At 41.8% G+C, this 20,259-nt stretch overlaps 1 protein-coding gene across 1 annotated transcript in view; it reads right to left on the bottom strand.

Moving 5' to 3' along the window:
- The window catches only part of si:ch73-211e3.1 (trithorax group protein osa), a 70,129-nt gene extending 55,021 nt beyond the window's left edge, over positions 1 to 15,108 (bottom strand). Inside the window, exon 1 of the mRNA XM_057338345.1 lies at positions 14,776 to 15,108. Within this exon, the coding sequence (XP_057194328.1) occupies positions 14,776 to 14,823 (48 nt within the window). The 5' untranslated portion in view covers positions 14,824 to 15,108. The remainder of the gene's footprint in view (positions 1 to 14,775) is intronic.
- Between the last annotated feature and the right edge of the window lie 5,151 nt (positions 15,109 to 20,259).

Genomic DNA, 20,259 nt, shown 5'->3' with positions numbered 1-20,259 from the left:
ACACACACACACACACACACACACACACACACACACACACACACACACACACACACGCACACGCACACACACACACACACACACACTCGTTAACTGGGGGATAAAATAAAATCATCTTCTCGGTTAAAGAGAGGTCTGATAATCTGCATGAAGAGGGATTTGATGGAATGAATGAATAAATGCATTAATACTTGAGGCGCTTAGCATCGCAATCACCGCATTTCAATGCAGAGAGAACTGCACCCGCACCGCAGCGAAGCCGCCCGATCCGACGTGTCAGATGTTAATGACCGGCCAACGAGAAGAATCTATCCACATGTTCATTTGTCATTAAGCAGGAAAATTTTAACACCAGACTCTGAAGTGCTACAGTGTCACAACAATTTACCAGATCAGGAAGGAGGAGGAGGTGAAGAGAGGCAGGACAAAAACAGAAGGAATGCATTCCTGTAGCCAGCAACTCTTTAAAAGGGGGACGGCGAAGAGCAAAAATGCTTTGTATCAGCACAAACGTGCACGCAAACACAGAACTGCACCGCAGCCAATATTTTGACTAGTCAGTAGGTCCTGGAACAGAGAGCATTATGGGAGGGAGAAAGTCCATCTATTTCTTGGGTGGCATTTAGAGTACGATAGAGCGGATCAGTGGTTGAAGGGCCAATGATGGCACCTACCCAGCATCATTTTGTTCTTTTTGAAGCACGACACATGTAGCTGTCTCACTCATTGACTCCTACACAACCGCATGCACTCAGAAAGTGATGTCATTACCAGCAGCTGCACAAACATGCAGAGGAAAATCAATGAGCGTATGGCACATTTATTAAATCCTGATGTGGCAGGCAGGATAGAGAGGCCCAGCAGTTACAATTGAGTGCAGTGTTAGAGAGAAATTTGCAGACAGAGCACCGCAAGGACCTAACCTATGAAGAGATGAAGATGGAGAGAAACTCCCTCAGCCAGTTTATTCTTAGAGCCGTTCTACCAAATCAAACAGTGTTTGACAGAGCCAAATGGAGCCATGGGCAGAAACTCGACAGAACCATGAACTATGAAGCCAATACGTGAAAAATCCTTAAAACTGTTAACAGAAATGACAACAACTGAACATCTTCATTAACAACAATATTCATTAAATATTAATAATAAAATGTAGAAGACAAACTCTGAAAGCCATGCAGTCAAAGGTTCTTAAAAAAAACATCTCTTTCGTACCTTTTCATAATCGGATGTTAAAGGAATGGTTCTATGGAACCATTTAGACAAAAAAAGGTTCTTCTATGGCATCGAAGAACCTTTTGAAGCACCTTATTTTTAAGAGTGCAATTTGCTACTGCAAGTCTATAAAACACTTAACAAAGTGTTCACATAGTTCAAATTATAACAACATAAAACATATTATTGTTTATTGAAAGGCAGTTAGTTGCCCCAAAAAGTCCAATATGAACTGCAAAAGAAACTTTCCCATAAGAAAAGGGTAACCAGAGTAACACGAAAACAACTGTAAACACTTGTTCATCATGCAAATTAAATGTGGAATCCTGACAGAGACAGAGGTGACAGACAGATAGCGTGTTGAAACAGACAGAAAGACAGTCAGACAAGACGAGAAAGCCCCTGGCTGTCTCCTCACGCGCTCACCTAAATGACTTTGCATTCTACATCTATCCCTCCATTTCTTTCAGTCTTTTCTCCTCCCACTCTTAACCTTGACTGAAGCTTTGGAAAAACACCGTCAATAAAGCCCACCATCTCTAGGTTACCTCCGTTCAGACAGCTGTTAAGTTCCGATTAGTGGATGTCCTGTCAAAGCAGATGTAGTAGTGTGAGCTTTACAGAGCTAATATTATTACCCTCCCTCTCTTCTTCATTCTTTCCCTGTGATGTCCATTTACTGACAGATGTTTGTTGGTGCTTGCGCTTTTCCACATATGTATTCTGCCATATCTGTCCGTCCGATGGATCAGACGAACGTGCACGACTGTTAATGTTGGCTGAGGAATCCCCTCAATCCCTTGGAAAACTATTTAAATTTAAGTGACAGAGTGTGTAAGTGAAGTGGGAATAAGATTCTCCGGCTGTGTGGTTGCTGTGGAATTTTGGTCCTTACGGAGAGGAGCTTCAGCCTTCGTAGCGCTGTTTGTTTTGGACGTCCGATCCAGGCAGAAATATGTTCCCCCTTTCCACCCGCAGCTTTGTCGCAACAGCAAAGTCACTTCAGAAAGCGTCGTCTCGCACTATGACCGTGTTTTCGCAGACACACTGTTGCCACAAGTATGGCTTGAGTCAAAGCCAATCACTAGTGGATAATAAATCCCACTCTAACGAGATAAGAGAAAAGCTTAACATGCTGTGGGAAGATTTTTGTGTGTACTTCACCTGTACTAAGAGAGATAGTGATCATAAATTTGACAACTACATTGCATAAACTCTGATGCAGTTTTTACAGGACGTGCTGTTTGCGTGCTCAGTTTGGCGCCGCTTATAGGATTTTATGAATGATAAACACTTTATGACCAACACGTCAAATCGACAGCTGATGAACCAAATTCCTAAAAACGTGCAAATTGCCACCACAGACTTTAGCCACACTCATTTGTGAAGCGAGCGCCAATACAAACGATGAGAAATCCACCACTTTGATGTTTCGCCCTATTTTGTGGTTTCGACATGGTCTTTAGCGATTTTAATTCATCTCAGAACTCTCCGGGGGTTTTAGGAAATCTGGGCCAAACAGTGATTGAAGCCATTAGAGCAATCCCTTCAAAAACTACAGGATAAAATGGGATGGAGCGGAGGAAGGATAAAGTGGAAAAAAGAGCATGAATGACTTACTGGTAACAATCTGACCCCTTTACCTAAACGCTGGAAGGTTGGATGTGTCTATATTAAAACTTTCCTTTCCCAGATTACTGATCGTCACCTGGAGGGGAAAAACTTCAACCATCTTCCCTGAAGCAAGAAAAGCATGCAGTTATGAGTGTACAGTGCCGTGGAAATCCACATCGGAGCCATGGCAAACCCGGCTTTACCTAATGACCCGGCTCTCAATTACATCATCATCTGTTTGTAGGGCTCGTGGGACAAGAGGTTAAGATACATATAAACCTCCCCTAACCGCCACCTGCAGTATATACACACACTTCCATTCACACAATCAAATTTATAGTCCTTTTACCAGCCCAAGCAGGAATTCTAAAGGGTTTTAGTTTGCTTCTGGAAACAAATGTTTTAATATTCTGGTAATGGCTTAAGAATGCAGGAGAGGGAAGAGACTCAGACAAGTATGACTGATTTTTAAATGGTTTTTGTAGTGAATGATTCATTATCTCTTTCTCACACGCACACAGGCTCTTTCACTCTTTCGCTCTGACTTCCGTCTGTCATAAAGGACTCTGTCGCTGACGTGCAATCACAGTGCGACATGAGTTTGCCCCTCCACCAAAATGAGCAGCTCACGCTCTCAATTCCCATGTTCTCTAAAAATAAAATAGCCGGAGAAAAAAAACACATTGGAGCCGCAATTATCTTGCTATAGTGATGCGAGTTTCTCAGGCTTAAACAATGGTACCAATAAACAGTTTTTTATTATAACTCTTATTTTTGCGCTTAGTGTTTTTCTTTCTCAAGCTTTTAAACTTTTATAGGGTTATCTACAAATTTTCAAGCTATGTAGCCAAATGGAAAAGCGGAATTTTAATGGCAATGGTCTGTTCTACCTGATTGTCTGGTTTCTTGCCCCACACACACAGAACTTCAGAAAGCTCTACAGATTTCCACTGAATTGGAACGGCTGTCATTCACAAAGTGCTACACATCCCCCGTCCCATACTTGTTCGTTAAATATTTTGTCTAATTTTAAGGGATAGTTCACCCAAAAAGAAAATTCTGACATCATTTACTCACCCTCAGATTGTTCCAAACCTGTATATATTTCTTTGTTCTGCTGAACACAAAGGAAGATATTTGGAAGAAAGTCAGTAACCAAACAGATCTAATCCCCCATTTACAGCTATAGTAGAGAAGATAAATACTATGGGAGTCAATTGGGGGGTGAGATCTGTTTGGTTAGTGACATTCTTCCAAATATCTTCCATTTGTGTTTAGCAGAACAAAGACATTTATACAGGTTTGGAACAATCCGAGTAAATGATGACAGTATTTTCATTCTTGGGTGAACTATCCCTTTAATTATTCTTTCACTTAATAAAAAGAATGTTGTATTGTCAATCCTGCTGATCACATTTCACAATGTCTTATTCCATTTCAGCAAAAATCAGTGCATCAAAAAACACCAGATTCCACCTGGCCCATCGCACCTCATCTTTGTCATTGTACAGTCTTGGTCATTCTTATTAACAGACAGACGCTTACCAAAAATATCTTTGCACACCAGCTTAAATGCATATATTATCGCTCATATATTAATGCACTAATATTTTCATCACGCCCTCTTACTAAATCACACACTTCAGCTATTCGAGAGGTTTCCAAGCTGACGGTAAAATGAAAAGCCAATTACACTAAAGGAGACCAGGGCGGATGGGGAGAACTATTAATCAGTTATATCAATTACAAAGACTCCACCCTTCCACTGGATGGGGTCACCGGGGTCAGGACATCCATGCTCTGTGGATCGAGATGGTGGAAGATGCCTGTATGTGTGTGTAACCCGAATCGCTAGCCAAACCACGGCCGACCGTGGTAAAACATTATGTTTGGATCAAGTTACTCAATGAACCCTGCACCACAATCTGTTACTATGGGCTTGCAAACTGACACCTGTGTTCCTGTATGGGCCCTTTTATTGCTATAGTGGCACTCTTAATGACCTCACACACACACTAGAAACAAAAAAATCAGGGATCTTTCTCGGAAACAGGAGAATAGGTGTGTATATGGATATAAAAGGGCGAGAAAGAGAGGAAGGTAGAAAGCTTATGTAAAAGTGCATGGTTTAGGGATAGGGGAATTTGTTTTTTAGTGTGTTTTAAAGGTGCAGTGAACTGGCCGTTTTTATTGTTTTATACTATTGTCTGATGTCTACTTATGACGTTCGCGTGGTTTTTACATTCGGAAACATCAAAATCAATAAATAACAGGCTTTTTTACCCTGGTTTTGAAGCCGGCTGGAGAAACGCTCGGTTTTTAAGGGCGGGCCGCATAGAAGACTTGGAAGTAAACGCCCACTGCTGTGATTGGATAGCAGCTTGCGTAGTTGACTTAGTTGAGGCCTTCTGTGAATTTGGTTAGACACGTAACTTTATGTAACTTGATTTTACTCAAATTTACGGACTTATTTCCCGGATGTGATGGCAAGGCTTTGCGTATAGTTTGTATTAGGGCTGCACGATAATTTATCGCAATACCAATAAATCCTATTGAAATCAAGCTGGCTACAATATGCAATGTGTCAATATTTTTTTAATGCGTAGCTTGTCCGTGAAGCACGTCTCTGGGATCAGTAGGAAATGCTGCTCGATCTAAAAGCAGTGCGAGTTTGAGTCGCTTATAATGTGCATTTGAAAAAGCAACACCCATCAAACATGAACATTATAAATATACTTTATTATCATAAAAATACCTGATGAGGCTTGAGTAACAGTGATAAAAAGATGTCCATAGGCATTTCCTAGATTCTTGAACGTGTTATGGTCTTCTTCTGCAGTGCGTATTTGGAGTTTCCGCACGAGAGCGCCCTCTGGCTTTCGGATGCAGCAGCATTTTCCCGTACTTCACTCAAAAGCTGTGCATAAATCACGCGATATTTATCGTCGGTTTATCGCGACAGCCCTAGTTTGTATAGCCTATAGTTGCATGGTGTTTAGTGATATATGACCGTACATGTCAGCATTTAAGACCCGCGAACCGGACAGAAGATCACCGCGATCGCGGGTCTCAAATGTTATAGTTATCATGATAAATTAACAAACGGTAGACTCCCGGCCAAAATGACCCAGCACCAGAAATAATATCAAAACACTTCAAAACAGCCTCCATTATTCGCAAACGGTGGATAAAACCTTGAAAAATGATATATGAGCCCGCCAAATCACAGAGATGCCTAGAGGTCCCCAGGTAATACTATCAGGGCATATCTCTAACAAAGCAATAGTGACGCATAGTACAAATATGTTTTACTCACATAAGATTGCTGCGCCATTCCTATCGGATCCAATATTGATGGCACAGCACTGCTTTTTAATTTTAGTCTCTCAGCAAAGACTTGTTCAAGGAATCCGCGTTGAAATGAAGCGAACAAACTCTTAATGTTTTCCCCACGTGAGCTGGAACGTCTTTAAAAATGAACTTCAACCACGCATTCCTACGGTCGGAATCCGAAGGAAGGTTCTGCGGCGTCTGTGTTCTTCCACAACCAGGCACTGCACAATATTTTGCGATCTTTAACGGCATGATGCTTACACTCGCTCTATCTGGTTCCGTGCAGCTTGTGTTCAGTACTGTCATGCGCGAACCAGTGGGCGGGGCTCGAGAAGTAGGCGTTGATATTCTTCTGTGGAGGCGGTGTTCAACCTATCTATGATAGGTGCATTCCAGGACCTGCCGTTCGCTGAGTCTCGTGTCAATAACAGTTGTTATTTAAGCAACAAGGGCGTTTTCAGGTCTGACACTTACAGGATGTTCGCTTGAATACGATTCCCTCTTATATAACAAAAGCTCGGGTTAAAATTGTGGTCCTAGTTCACTGCACCTTTAATGAACAATAAAGAAACTAAGAGGAAAACTTAGAAATGTAGGTGCCCATGTATCTTCAAGAAGAACGAGTACACGTTACTGGGAAGCACACATTTATGATCAACTACATACACAAAAGTACAATCTATTAATGGATGACACGAGGGATGTTAGAGGAGGGATAGTGACCTAGAATACTACTCTCAGACAACAATGAAAAAATGCAAAAGGCAGCACATAATATTCACTAGTAATGAATATTCAACACTGTTACCAGATTGCTCCCAATCACACGATCACCCACACTTCCACGCAGATGTAATTTAGCATCTTCTTAAATCCACAAATATTTCTTTGTTTCTTTCACAGAGTACACACGAGGATAAAAATGCCGTTGTATATGCATAAATAAAATCTCTTTCCTACCATCTCCACTAATTAATAATTTACACCCCATTCCATTTGTATCCCTTAGAAAGAAGCAGGAAAAAGATCACACTTGTGAAAATCTGCCATGGTTACTACGACAACTGCTTCTGGGAATCGGTGCGATATGAAGTGCCAAGAATTCTGGGTAAATCTACTTTGGACCACAGATGAAAGCGCGGTCGTTCGTGTGTTGTGTGCATGTACATTCTAGTGGACATGATTACCGTCTTGCATGATCATTCATCACAGTGTATCAAAGTGACACGTTCGAATGAGAAACATTTACTTGTACTTTTTGTGTAAGAGTGTTTCTTTGAAGTCTTGTGTGAGTCAGGGTGCTGGTTAATTTTCACACAACATCTGTATTCAGCTGCACTCTAAAAGGATGTCAACTTTTAACACCCATCCAAGGTGAATATTATTTATTAAAGTCAACATTCTTAATACTGGTTCTTGGTTTTAAAGCCAATTATCATTAGGGGTGTAACAACATATCGAAGTATCGCATATCGCAATGCAAAAACATTACAATATGTATCGAAAAGCTATGGTAAAATTCAGTTTTGTTTTTCTGTGACAGATCTATTCAGTTTTTATGAGTTTACATAAAGATGGCTCAATTAAACCTTGAATGTTGTCAATTCTTTAATAACAAATGTTACTAAAAATTGTTACCGTTTTTTTTTGGGGGGGGAATCTGTCAATTGAGTGTCAGATTCTTATTTACACTTTTCCCCCTCAAATATCGTGATGCAATTGCAATCATAAATCGGGTATCGTATTGAATCATGAGTTGTGCGTATCGTTTCACCCATAATTAGCATTATTTTAAAAAATAATTGTGAAACAGCTTCTTTTTCCGATGACATCACCAAGCCCTCTTGTTTATTAGACCATGTTTTTTTTTTTTGTACCATCCCATCTAATCCCATTGTATAAAACTACATTCTGCCTCTGCATTTTTTCTTTCTGAATTTCCCGTTTCATTCATAAATAAGTCTCATTACAGAAGTAAACACAATGTGATGTTGACTTTAAGGCTGGACAGTCAAACCACAGCTTAGTCTGCGCCGCACAGAATGAAAACAAGTTTTCCTCAACTGGAGATTCCCAACCATTAAGAATCGATCAAGGCCAAGCCAGGCTGAACACACTCACACACATCATAAAGAAAATTTGAAGGTCCTTTTTATGCTTGGCTGGCTCACTGCACTTGAATTGGAAACGCACAGAGATCATGCAAGATGCGAATGTTCAATGCTTTCTTTAACTCCCTCTGATTGAAAAACTGTTGCAGTTCATTTCATCACTGAGAAATTATAACACAGCAGCAGTGGAAGGTAAAACAAACTCTATGTCAACCACCCCGTCTCACATGCACATGCCTACATTCTCCAAAAGGAAAGTCTGAGCTACAAGTTCATTACAGTGTGTGTGTGTGTGTGTGTGTGTGTGTGTGTGTGTGTGTGTGTGTGTGTGTGTGTGTGTGTGTGTGTGTGTGTGTGTGTGTGTGTGTGTGTGTGTGTGTGTGTGTGTGCGTGCGTGCGTGTAATGATGGTGCAAGCGGGAAGCCACTGCTAGGTTTCAACAAAGAACTATTCCATGCAGTGCGACTATAGACACACTACTGCTACATGGCTAAAGAAAAAGGGAGTTGTAGGTATTTGATGATCTTCAATATTAAATGAATTACTCAAATAGTCATGAAATGAATTGTGTGAATATCTCGAAGAAACAGAAACAAGGAGAAATTGAGTGGAAGAGATAGTCAGAGAATAACTGGACACAAATAAATGCTACACACTAACACAGACCAAAAAGGAAACATTCAGTTATTTAACCACACCAACCGTCTTCTTCCCCAAGAGTAACACAAATACTCAGAACAACTGCATCCAATCGAATTTGTAAGCATGATGTCATTCAATGAGTATGTGGAGATTTCCATTTCTCATCGTTTTGTCTGTTTTTTCTTCTTTTCTCACATGCTCCCTTCCCTTTTTCATGAGCTGCGCTACAGAGAATGCGTTGTGTGCTCAATACTACGCTTTTAAACCAAGGTACTATTCATCTCACCATGTGGATAATTCACGTGTGCTACAATGACACAATGAAGGAATCAAACTCACCCTGTGTTCTTATTCCAAAAGCTGGTACGGCTCAATCTTTAAGAATTCTCTGATTTCCAAGCTCAAATGACCGTGTGACAAGTGAGACGTTCACAAGAACTGAATTTATGAGGATTGATTTTTTAAATTTAGACATTTTAGCCCAATTTACTTGGCACTCAATAGACAAGCAATGAACCTGAGAAAGAGAAAAATGGATTATATAGATGAGTGTTCAGAGGTCTGTGATCAGTCATAAATGCCCCGCACATGAACAACTTGGCACAAATCGGTGCATAGAGAATAAGCGACTTTTTAATGTGCTGATGCAGCATGTAGATGATGCTCCATATGAGTGATATTCCTATGGGCCTTCAAACCATAACAGATGCCGAGTTCACATGGGGCTTTATGGCAGCTGATGTTAGTTGATTGTCAGAGGTAATTTAAGCAGTACAAGAGGCTCTCGCTATTTTTTAGCCATCACCTCCTCTCACATTTTCTCCAGAGGCAGGCAGCACGTTTCCTCGTTGCCAAGCTGTGCCGTTCTGATTCGTTCAGTAATTTCGGCGTATACATTTAGACTTCCTTTTCCCATTCACTGAGCTACCAGTGATTTCTCTTTCACTTTTCACAAAAATCAGGTGGTGATAAACTTCCTTTTCGTGCGGTTGAGGGACGCAGGGGTTTCCGGAGAAAGTCACTGGTAGCGGGAAAAGCTCTGAGACGAGTGTGTGGGTGTGTTCTCCAGTCTAGTACCTCTGTCAGAATTTTTGTGCAGAGTGCTGGGGACAGGAAAAGAAAACACACAACCAAATATGTTGTATGTGCTCCTGTTTGTTTTTCATCCCTAGGCAACACTGTTATTTCCTAGTGAGGTCTTGCCTGGTCACACTGACGCAGTTTTTCTCTCTTCTAACATCCCCCCACCCCACCTTGTTCTCGTCTCACCTTTACTCGCACTCTGTCGTTCTTGCCAAGTGAAGAAATATCATAGTAGGAACAAATGATGGCCTCCACGTGGTAATGGTCCTTGTGTTCATTTTTTGTTCTTTAAGCTTTAAAGAGGTATAATCACAGAACTTTTACCCTATGAATATATTTGAGAAAATATGTACACGGGGTAAACAGGATTAGCGATACCCAGCCTGGAAAAAGGCACAATCCCTGAATAAATGGAAGATGTTGAATTTCTGTTGATAAATTACTAATTGCCACTGACAGTAAATATTACATTTAGCCTAATTCATATAGATGTACTTATAAAGGGCTGTGTGTTTTGTGTTTACAGAGCACAACTGTCTTTGAAGTAGGTGTGTATCTTTATCAAATAACTACAAATGTGCATTTTATCATTTAACTACTCAAGTATCAAAAGGCAAATCAGCTAATCTGTAGCCTAAATCAACGCTCAGCTAACACAAATACATGCGACTTCACCTATGAATAATGTGGTGTTTACATCACACCGTTGTCGTAGGAAAACGGCATTTTAAAGCGAAAACGATCCTCGATTATACTGCCGTTTCCACATGCATTTTAGAAAAAATCTGCGTTTACACTACGGCTCTCACTAAATCCTCGGTGTTTCGAGTTTGACGTCATCACGCAACCGTGTTTTTTGGCAAGTTTAACAATCATAGGTAGTTTAGATGGTTTGAGTTAGGTTAGGGTAAAGGTTTCGTAAGACTTGAAACAACACGTTTTTAGTCAAAACCAACAAGCCACGGCCACGGATCTGACTCGAAACACAAAGGATTTAGTGAGCGCTTTTACACTACACTACCGAAAACGCATGTCACATGACCGTTTAGACATGAGGTAATCCATGTTATTAGGCTTGTTTGATTTCATCCGGCGTCATGCAGACCGATCGACGGATGACATCGCAGTACTGAGAGCACGATTTAAAAGCATACGGTTCTCGCTCTCGTTGCTGTAATGTCACCCTGTCGATCCGTGTGCGCAGCGCAGCTTGAAGTCAAACAAGCCTGTTGTTCACACGGTCGTTGCGAGGTTGGTTGTCTTCAGGTAGCGTAATGGCTAATATGACCGAGGCTTAACGAATCAGGGAAGCAAACGTAATAATACAGGCGACTCAATCAGTAAGCGAATGTGGGCAACCACGCCTGCGTATTCTAAAGTCTCCGTTTTCGTCCGTTTACACAGAAACGCAACCCGGAGTTTTCAAACAGACCCTGCGTTTTAACTGGGATATATCGCCCTACAATCATGGCCGCCATACTGAAGGGTCGTTCCAAACCGAAGTGCTCATAACTGGCCACTTCAAAGGGCCCTTCAGAATGAAGGATTTCGAAGCGTATAACTGATGGTCACTTCGGGCTCCCATGATTCTTTGCGCAGATTCTTTGCGTGGTGACCCCGCCGGGCTCTCACTAAATCCTTGGTGTTTCGAGTCTGACGTCATCACCCAAACGTGTTTTTTCGTCAATTTTAACAATCATAGGTAGTTTAGATGGTTAAAGTAAGGTTAGGGTTAGGGTGTGGGTTAGGGTAAAGGTTTCGTAAGACTTGAAGCACCAAAGATTTAGTCAAAACCAACAAGCCACGCCCACGGATCTGACTCGAAACAACAAGGATTTAGTGAGAGCCAGTGATGCCGCCTCCTTATGGGCGCGGGATGATGATGCAGAAGGGCACTTCAAGAAACAGTTGTTTGGTCCCCTACACCCTTTAGCCCTTCACAGCTCTCACTCTGGAGGGTAAACCATTCGAAGGGCTTAGGGCATAGGGATGAGCCCTTCGAAATGGAACGCAGGGGGGGTCTGCAGCGTTTCCAAAAGTCTCCGTTTTCCGGGGTTGAAAACTCCGGAGTAGTGTAAACGCCAGGTGTGACTGTAGCAAGAGTTATGCGTTTTTAAAGGAAAACGCACTAGTATAAACGCTGTCTAAGAAATGTTCAATTTGTTTATCTAGAATAGATCCGAATCACATACAACACCCCGTATCGCTATCTCTCCTTACCATCCTTATCTGTCTCCTCGATCTACCATATGGCTCCCCGCTGCAAATCAGCACAATTTCACCCTGTCTCCTCGCGAAGGAAAAACGAGTCACTCAAGGTGATGCATCGAGAGCGATTCTTAGTTAGCGTGGCAAAATGACAGATTGATTGTTTGTGGTATGAGGGTGTGCTGAGTCTCGCTCTTTGAAGGCTGCTTTTGAACTCACAATCGCTGTCTCTCCAAAGAAAAGAAACCCTCAGAGTTAAATTCCTTCACACAAGCCCTGACTCAGTGATCTCATTCTAGAAATGTCGGTAAGATAAAAGTTGGATGTGTTGTCTTAAACTTTCACCTAACTTTGAGGAGAGATCCAAGTGTATTCACGAGCAGTGCTCGCATTACAGTGAACCTCTGTGCGTGCACGAGATCTGAAGAGCGGAGCGCGCATTCCACTTCGGCCCTTTTATTCATCCTTCAACAGCAGCTTCAAAGCGCTCTGACTCATTTGGCCACAGATCAGTTCAAATCGAGTGGAGCAGAAAGATCCGGTGCGGGAAATCTACAAATTGGCTTCTAGAGAAACAACCTATCCAACCAAGTTCCCTTTAGAAAAATAAAATACATATTATTTATGTATTTTGCTCGATAGTAATCTTGTGTATTTTATATATTACTATAATATTTAATAGCTAATATAACAATAATAATAATAATAATAATATGACAGATCGCTCTAATATATCCCTTATGAAAATGTACCTGGTTTTACTACAGTTAAAATTGAAAAACCATGGTTTTACTACAGTTAAAACCAAAAAAACATGGTTACTGCAGTAAAACAATGGTTATCACAAAATAACCATGGTTTTGACAACCATGTTTTTTGTAAAAACCATAGTAAACGATGGTTACTGTAGTAAAACCATGGTTTTGCCCCAAGTAATCAATGCACCAAAAAACCATGGTTACTACACAAGTACCACAAAAAAAACCATGGTTAATTTCCGTAAGGGATAGGTTGCCTTGCACAAACTAACATTTTAACATGATGACCTAGAGATCGAAACCTGGGATGAACATGTCAACGAGGTTACATGGGCGGGGCCACCCTTAATAAATTAATATTAATAAAACATGAGTATTAGTCATACCAACTATGAGTCTCGCGATATCTACAAATGTCTTTGATCCATTTTACATGCATTTACATGAAAAACGTTGCTTTTCGAGATAATGCCACGAATAGGACACACGTAGCCAATACATGTATTTCTCTCAAACGGTCACATTCTTAGTTTCATTTGTGTCTTTTTGTAAAAATAGAGAGAATTAAGTATCCATACAGAGGAAACTCCCTCTTGAACTAAAAGGAAACATATAATACTGAAAATATGGTACTGCCAACCAAGTGCAGCATGCTTTATCTGTGTAAATACAATAATAGAACAGAACAGTGTAATTTAGGCAAATCCATAACAAAACGCAGTCAATGGGGGCAGCGCGTAAATTATGTTTGTCATTGAATGCTCCCCTTTGGTTAATTGTCCTCGATTATTGCTGAACAGGGCACTGAATTACCGGCCATTTCAAGCATGTCCTAAACATACAGACATATCAAGGCTTCTTTACACGAACCATACGGTTACACGCAGCCCTCTTTATGTTAAGAGTGAACGAGCCCTCCGCCACCTTTATAATCCCATTACGTATTCTGGTACAGCTCGGTTTAATCTTGCACACACTGTTAGTTTGTCTCCCATTTCAATCGCCGTCTGTCTTTATCATTTATCTCTCAGCAATCCACATGAACTATTAAATTGATATGTTTAACTGCAGCCGCAATTCCGACAGTGAAAACCCGCATTATCGCTAATTTTAAGATGATTTACACAGTGCCTGCAGACTCGGAGCCGCGCTCTCATCCAAGTCCCCAGTTTTCAGTCTTTTGTTAGTGAGCGCAGCCCTGCTGAGGTCTGATAAATGCCATTTCATTCCAACAAGCACACCACATGCTGATTTAACACTATGGGATTTTTGCCTCTCTGACTCGGAGATGTGACAAATCTGCGTTTGCCTTAAGCAGCATGTAGGAAAACAAAGGTTTTATTAATCGTAAATTGCGTTAGCCTACATTCATCGGTAAAGCAAAGCCATGGTGCGCAAGCGCCCTAAATGTCTCCACTGATAAACTCGGGTTTTGGTATGTCCTCTGAATCAGAGTTTGTAATATCAGACTGTGGGTATAGTTAATGGAACTTCCTCAGAGTAGCCTATGTGCGTAAATGCGTGGGACAGCGCCAGTTAATCTTTGATGCAGTCTTAAAACCTGTCATCTACTCTCTGTCTGCCTAATACACACAAAACCCTGGGATTTCTCCACTCAAGTTTCCAAACTTCACCGTGGACCACAAGCGTAAGAGCAGTTTAAAAGCCAATCACTGCGTAAAAGCCTGTGTAGTTGTATGACAAAGTGAAATACACACGCGCAGTTTTAGACAACAATTGATCGTTAAACTGTAGCGAACCTCCATTCATATCCATGATGTAAATCGATAAAATAAAACTCTTAAACTCACTAATGGGTCCATGCGAGGTGAGTCTAGCCGCTGGGAGACCAGAAGCATCTTGGAGTGCGGGTAAACCACGTAGCCACTGTTAAATCCACTTTGTTTCTGTATGTGTGAACTGTCTTAAATAAAGAAAGGCCAGATTGGGATCTAATAAAAAGGGTCAATCTGAGTCTTAAAATTACGATATCACCCAGCTGCGTGTGCGATAAACAACCAGGAATGCGAATTGATTCCAGATGAAAGCTAATCTGACATTAAATTCAAGCGACAGTCGTGTTCATCCTCTTGAGCAGGACTAACAACACAAACGTCTGTATGAGCTCTCGGTCTGCACGGCCACTTACGATCACAGAGCTCTGTATCTTCCTGTCTGGTGGGCGGAGTCAGGACGCTCACCAGCGCTACGTCACAGAGGAGGAGGAGATACAAGGCGTGTTCGGCTTCACGCAACGCTGCGCAGACCAATCTACGTATGACGTCAAGGTATCGAAAGCTCTTTGTGCTTTTGGATCGCTCTCGCGATATTTTGATTTCATACGCAGATCGGTCTGCGCAGCGCCGCATGAGGTCGAACACGCCTACAAATATTCCACTTGGCGTCTGCATTTAAATAGCCTCGAGGGCGGTTTCCCGGACAGGGATTATTTTAAACGAGGACTAGGTTTTAGTTAATTTAGAAAATTTAAGTAGTTTTAACAAACATGTCTTACTAAAAAATTAATTGTGTGCATTTTGAGACAACACAAAGACACTGATGTATTTAAAGATGTCAGTGCAAGTTGTTTTCAGTTTGCACAGCTCTTACATTTATTTTAGTCTAGGACCAGTCTAATCCCTGTTCAGGAAACCACACATTACTGTTCTCCGCAGCGACTCCAGTTGGGGACTCTATGGCCTTGGTTTACCGGTTTCTTACACTTGAAATTAAAAACCCAGGGTCATATATCCTAAAGAAAACAATGGAATTTGTTCGATGTAAGGACATCTATAAAGTTGTGTGCCCCGAATCATTGACAAAATCGCATTTAAAAGATTTAAGACTTCAAAAGGTTCAGTTTCTCACTTCCGCCAGCATGGATCAAATTCCGTTGTAACTGCACAATAGGTTATTAAACGAGTGAGGAGCCACTTAACATTATCACCCTAACTTCCTGTTTCAGTGGAAATTACATCAATACATCAAGCTGTGTATTTGGCATTTTAGTGGGGTTTTAAGGAAGATTTTAAGAAATATATGGATATTGGATACCATTTCACGCTCACTAAACAAAAAAGCAACTAAACCTATTTCAGTTTGTAATCACTTTAATTAATGTACTATAACTAATGTATAACTTAATTTCTTACACTCATGTTTGTATTTTTCTTTTTTATTTTCTTTGTTCTCTCTTTTTCTTTTAATATTATTCATTCCATTTGGAATTTTGATTTTTGATGATATTGAAATTGTTGACACTTTACGCATTATATGTAAACAAACATATCATGCTAATTTACACATTGTATGTCAAAATATTCTTTTTATTTTTCTATTGACATTCAATTGAAAAAAATTCAGCAGGGTTTTAAAACAATCTTAGGTTAACTTGTTTCATGTTTCACCAAGTTCATCATTGTTCAGTCTAGGTTAGTAATTAATCCTGAGTATTCTAAGATTTTACATCTGCAGATTATTTGGTGTAGGTCTAAATTTACTCATTAAATTAGTTGTTTTGTTTATGATTAATTGTCCGATATTAAACAATCTACGGTAATATTTTAAAATCATTTTGTTTTACACTGTAATCTTCAGGTCAGTACTGGTTGTAGAGCAAACAGCATGATTAACCCCTTTTCAAAATTTTATTAAGATTTTATATAAAATAAGATTATAATTTTGAATACATGATACGCAAGCAGTCATTAAATTAAATGTACCTAATTAAATTGAATTAAATGTAATTAAAACACGTATTTAATTACGTTTGAGTATTTTGTCATTTGTATTTTACTTAACAAAAAAAAATCTAATGTAATTTGTAATTAAATACTTTGAGAGACTGTATTTAGTATTTTAAAATACTTAAATACTTATTCAAATATGTCATTTTATTCTTGCGTACACTAACTTTCATCACCAGGCACTGGTGGCACCTGTCACGGTCCACTGTCTGCCCTCACTCACCACCGGACTACAGCACCCATAATCCTTTGCACTCGTCACACCTGATCCCCATCATCTGGACATTATTAGTTAATTCCCATCACCTGTCTACCCCTCGTTATCTGTCCTGTTTAAGTTCTCTCCTTAGTTCAGTTATTTGTCCGGTATTGTTTATGTAAATGGTGGTGTGCTTGTCTGTGTCTTCTTCATCCTGGATAATATTAAAAGTATATTGGATTATCTACGGCTCTCGAGTGTTCCCTGCACGAACCGTTACAGAATACCGGACCGAAAGAAACGTTAATGTGAGAATCTTCCCTCTAACCTCATTTTGTTTCTGTTTTTTGTCAGTTTTTATTTTCTGTTTTCTATCATGGATAACCCGGCCGTTCTCCTTCTCCTCCTGCTGGAACCCACTACCCGGATGACTGCCTCTGTACTTTCTACCTGAAAGGCTTGAACAATGCGTGCAGAGCGCAGTTGTCCGGAGATGGTCCTCTGGGGAGTTTCGCGGAGTTTGTGGAATGGGTGCTGGTGAGGAACAATTCGCTGCTCATCAGTCCCACTCCGGACCCAGAGCCCAGCCCTACAACACCTCACTGCGCGGAGCATACGCCTGAACCCACCACGGACGGCGAGCCAGAGCCTGCCACAACCCAAGAGCCATCGCCATCAGGAGCGACTGAGTCAAGGATTGCCCTGGAGCCAGAGCCTCTCTGCACGTCCGACCAGGTGCGAGAGCTGGCTACATCACGCGCGACGTTGGATGAAACAGTGGAGAACGAGGGCATGGAGGAAAGCTCCGCCCACTGCACCACCACTGAGGGTGAGGTTACTCTGGACTCGTGGGAAAATGTAGAAGTTCCTGTTTGCCCTGATCTGCCTGTCTGCCCTCATCTGCTTGTCTGTCCTGAACTGTCCGTCTACCCCGCTACCTCTACAGAGGTAGTCCCTCTGCCCCTGGCATTCCCGATTATGGGAGTTGCAATATGGTGTGTGTGGGCAGCGCACACTATCCCAGAACCCCCAAGAAAGCCTGAACTCCCACCCAGCCTCCCTCTCCCACCTGCTCATCCCCTGTCAGCATCATCACTTCAACCGTTGCATCCTGCCAGTCCCTCTGCTCACACTCAGCCAACCATTGGTGGTGTGGGATCGCCATGGGACTGCCAATCTCCATCAGCTTCGTGGCTGGAGGATCCCTCGTCTCCGTCCTCAGCCTCTGAGTCCCCGACTCCGTCTCGGCCCATCGATCCCGTGGCTCCACCTCGGCTCCGAGCTCCCTCATCTCCACCGTCACCCAGTCATCCACCAGCTTCACTTCACATCCCTCCGGTTCTGCCTTGGTCGGTCATCGAACTGCCATCGCCTCTGGACTCCACTCCTTGCCTCGTCGCTCTGCTGGGCTCCTCCCTCCCTCCAGCTACTCCTTGGTCCTCAGTCGCTCCGGCTCCACCGTGGACTCCCAGATCTCCATCTCTACCTCGATCGCCTGAGCCGTCGGTTCCACCCTGGCCCTCTGGATCCTCTCCGTCACCCTGGCTCATTGGCTCTCCTTCTCCACCTCAGGCTCCACCTCCACCTCCACCTGCATCGCCTCCGTCGGTCGGCACCCTGAAGTCATCAGCCTCTCCTCCTCCATGGCTCCTTCCTCCATCGGCTCCTCCGTGGGACGCCATCCTGGCTGTGGCCTGGGTCCCACCTGGCTCCTCCTGCTCCGGCTCCCTTCTGTCTCCACCCTGGCTCCTCCCACCGTGGGTCATCTTGTCATCTGCCTGCCTTCGCCATCTGTCGTCACCTGATGACTGTCCCCCTCCTGAACCCTCACCCACCCTCCTCTGTTGGATCCATTATGGCGCGAGGTCGCGGCTTTTGGGAGGGGGCGTACTGTCCCGTTCACTGTCTGCCCTCACTCACCACCGGACAACAGCACCCATAATCCTTTGCACTCGTCACACCTGTTCCCCATCATCTGGACATTATTAGTTAATCCCCATCACCTGTCTACCCCTCATTATCTGTCCTATTTAAATTCTCTGCTTAGTTAAGTTATTTGTCCGGTGTTGTTTATGTAAATGGTGTTGTGCTTGTCTGTGTCTTCTTTATTCTGGATAATATTAAAAGTATATTGGATTATCTATGTCTCTCGAGTGTTCCCTGCATGAACCGTTACAGCACCACTGATCAGAAATTGCTGAAAATATTTGAGACAATATTTGAAGACTTATATACCTTTAATACCATTTAAATAAATTCCATGTGTATATATGCAATATTATGTTATAAACAAAACTTACAGTACATTCCAATACCTCCCTAAAAACATGTAGGATGCTTAACTAAAGACTGATTTAGGCAATTGCATTAGTCCTATTTATATAATTTCAAGCAAAGCACAAATGTATAGTTATTGATGTGCTTCAGAAAAACAGAGACATTCATTGCTAGATTTAAACAGATTCTACATGCATACCTGACTGTTTCCAGGAAAATCAGTTTAATATTTTTTTTGTCTGAGAGAATATGTAGATATACACATGTCATTTGTCTATAAAACATACTATGCAGTTTGCTTTTAACTAGGGCTGTCAACGTATTAACGCATGCCTTTTTTCAGATTAATCGGCCATTCACACGCGGTGAGCGGTGGAATTGCTGCACGGCAGCCGCTTTTAAGCCAATGTGGCTGCCGTTCACAAAAAGATAAAATATTTTTATCTTCAGATGCGCCTGCCACAAAGAGCCGTGCTCCTGTAAGTTACAGGATTTTGGATGAACGAGCACCGCTTGCGCTCCACCAACGAAGCGGCCTGCGTTTTACCGCTTACCGCATGTTTCCCTTTGAAAATGAACTGGACAAACGCGACTGCCGCGTACCGTGTGAATCCACCATAACACCTTAAAATATTTAACGCAAAATGCAGCATCCGTTTATGTTGTCATTCTGTCTAGCCTTGCATTATACAATCACGCTCTCATTCATGTAAACGCCTTTAAACCATTTAAGCGCGATTTGAAACAGTCCCAGATAGCACAGGTACATCTGTAAGATGTCTGCTAAAGATCTGGAGATCTGGAAAACATCTGCTGTGTAAAGACATCTGCTAAACATCTTAGAAAGAGCTGTTGTACATCCAATCTAAATCATAAACATCTTACATACATCTTCTAGAGGTCTATATGACATCTGACTGCAGACGTCTCAGAGATTTAGAGCAGATGAGCAAACAGCATCTGCCAGATGTCTTGTAGATGAAAATGCAGACATCAAATAGATGTCTGCCAGATGTACGTGTCTTATCAGGGGTTGCTTTGAAGCGTTCAGTATAAGTTAGATAGACAGCTTC

This window comes from Triplophysa rosa, linkage group LG1 (assembly GCF_024868665.1).
Source record: "Triplophysa rosa linkage group LG1, Trosa_1v2, whole genome shotgun sequence".
NCBI classification, from domain to species: domain Eukaryota; kingdom Metazoa; phylum Chordata; class Actinopteri; order Cypriniformes; family Nemacheilidae; genus Triplophysa; species Triplophysa rosa.
Note: the sequence above shows the minus strand (reverse complement) of the source record. Positions and strands in the feature narration are given on the sequence as shown.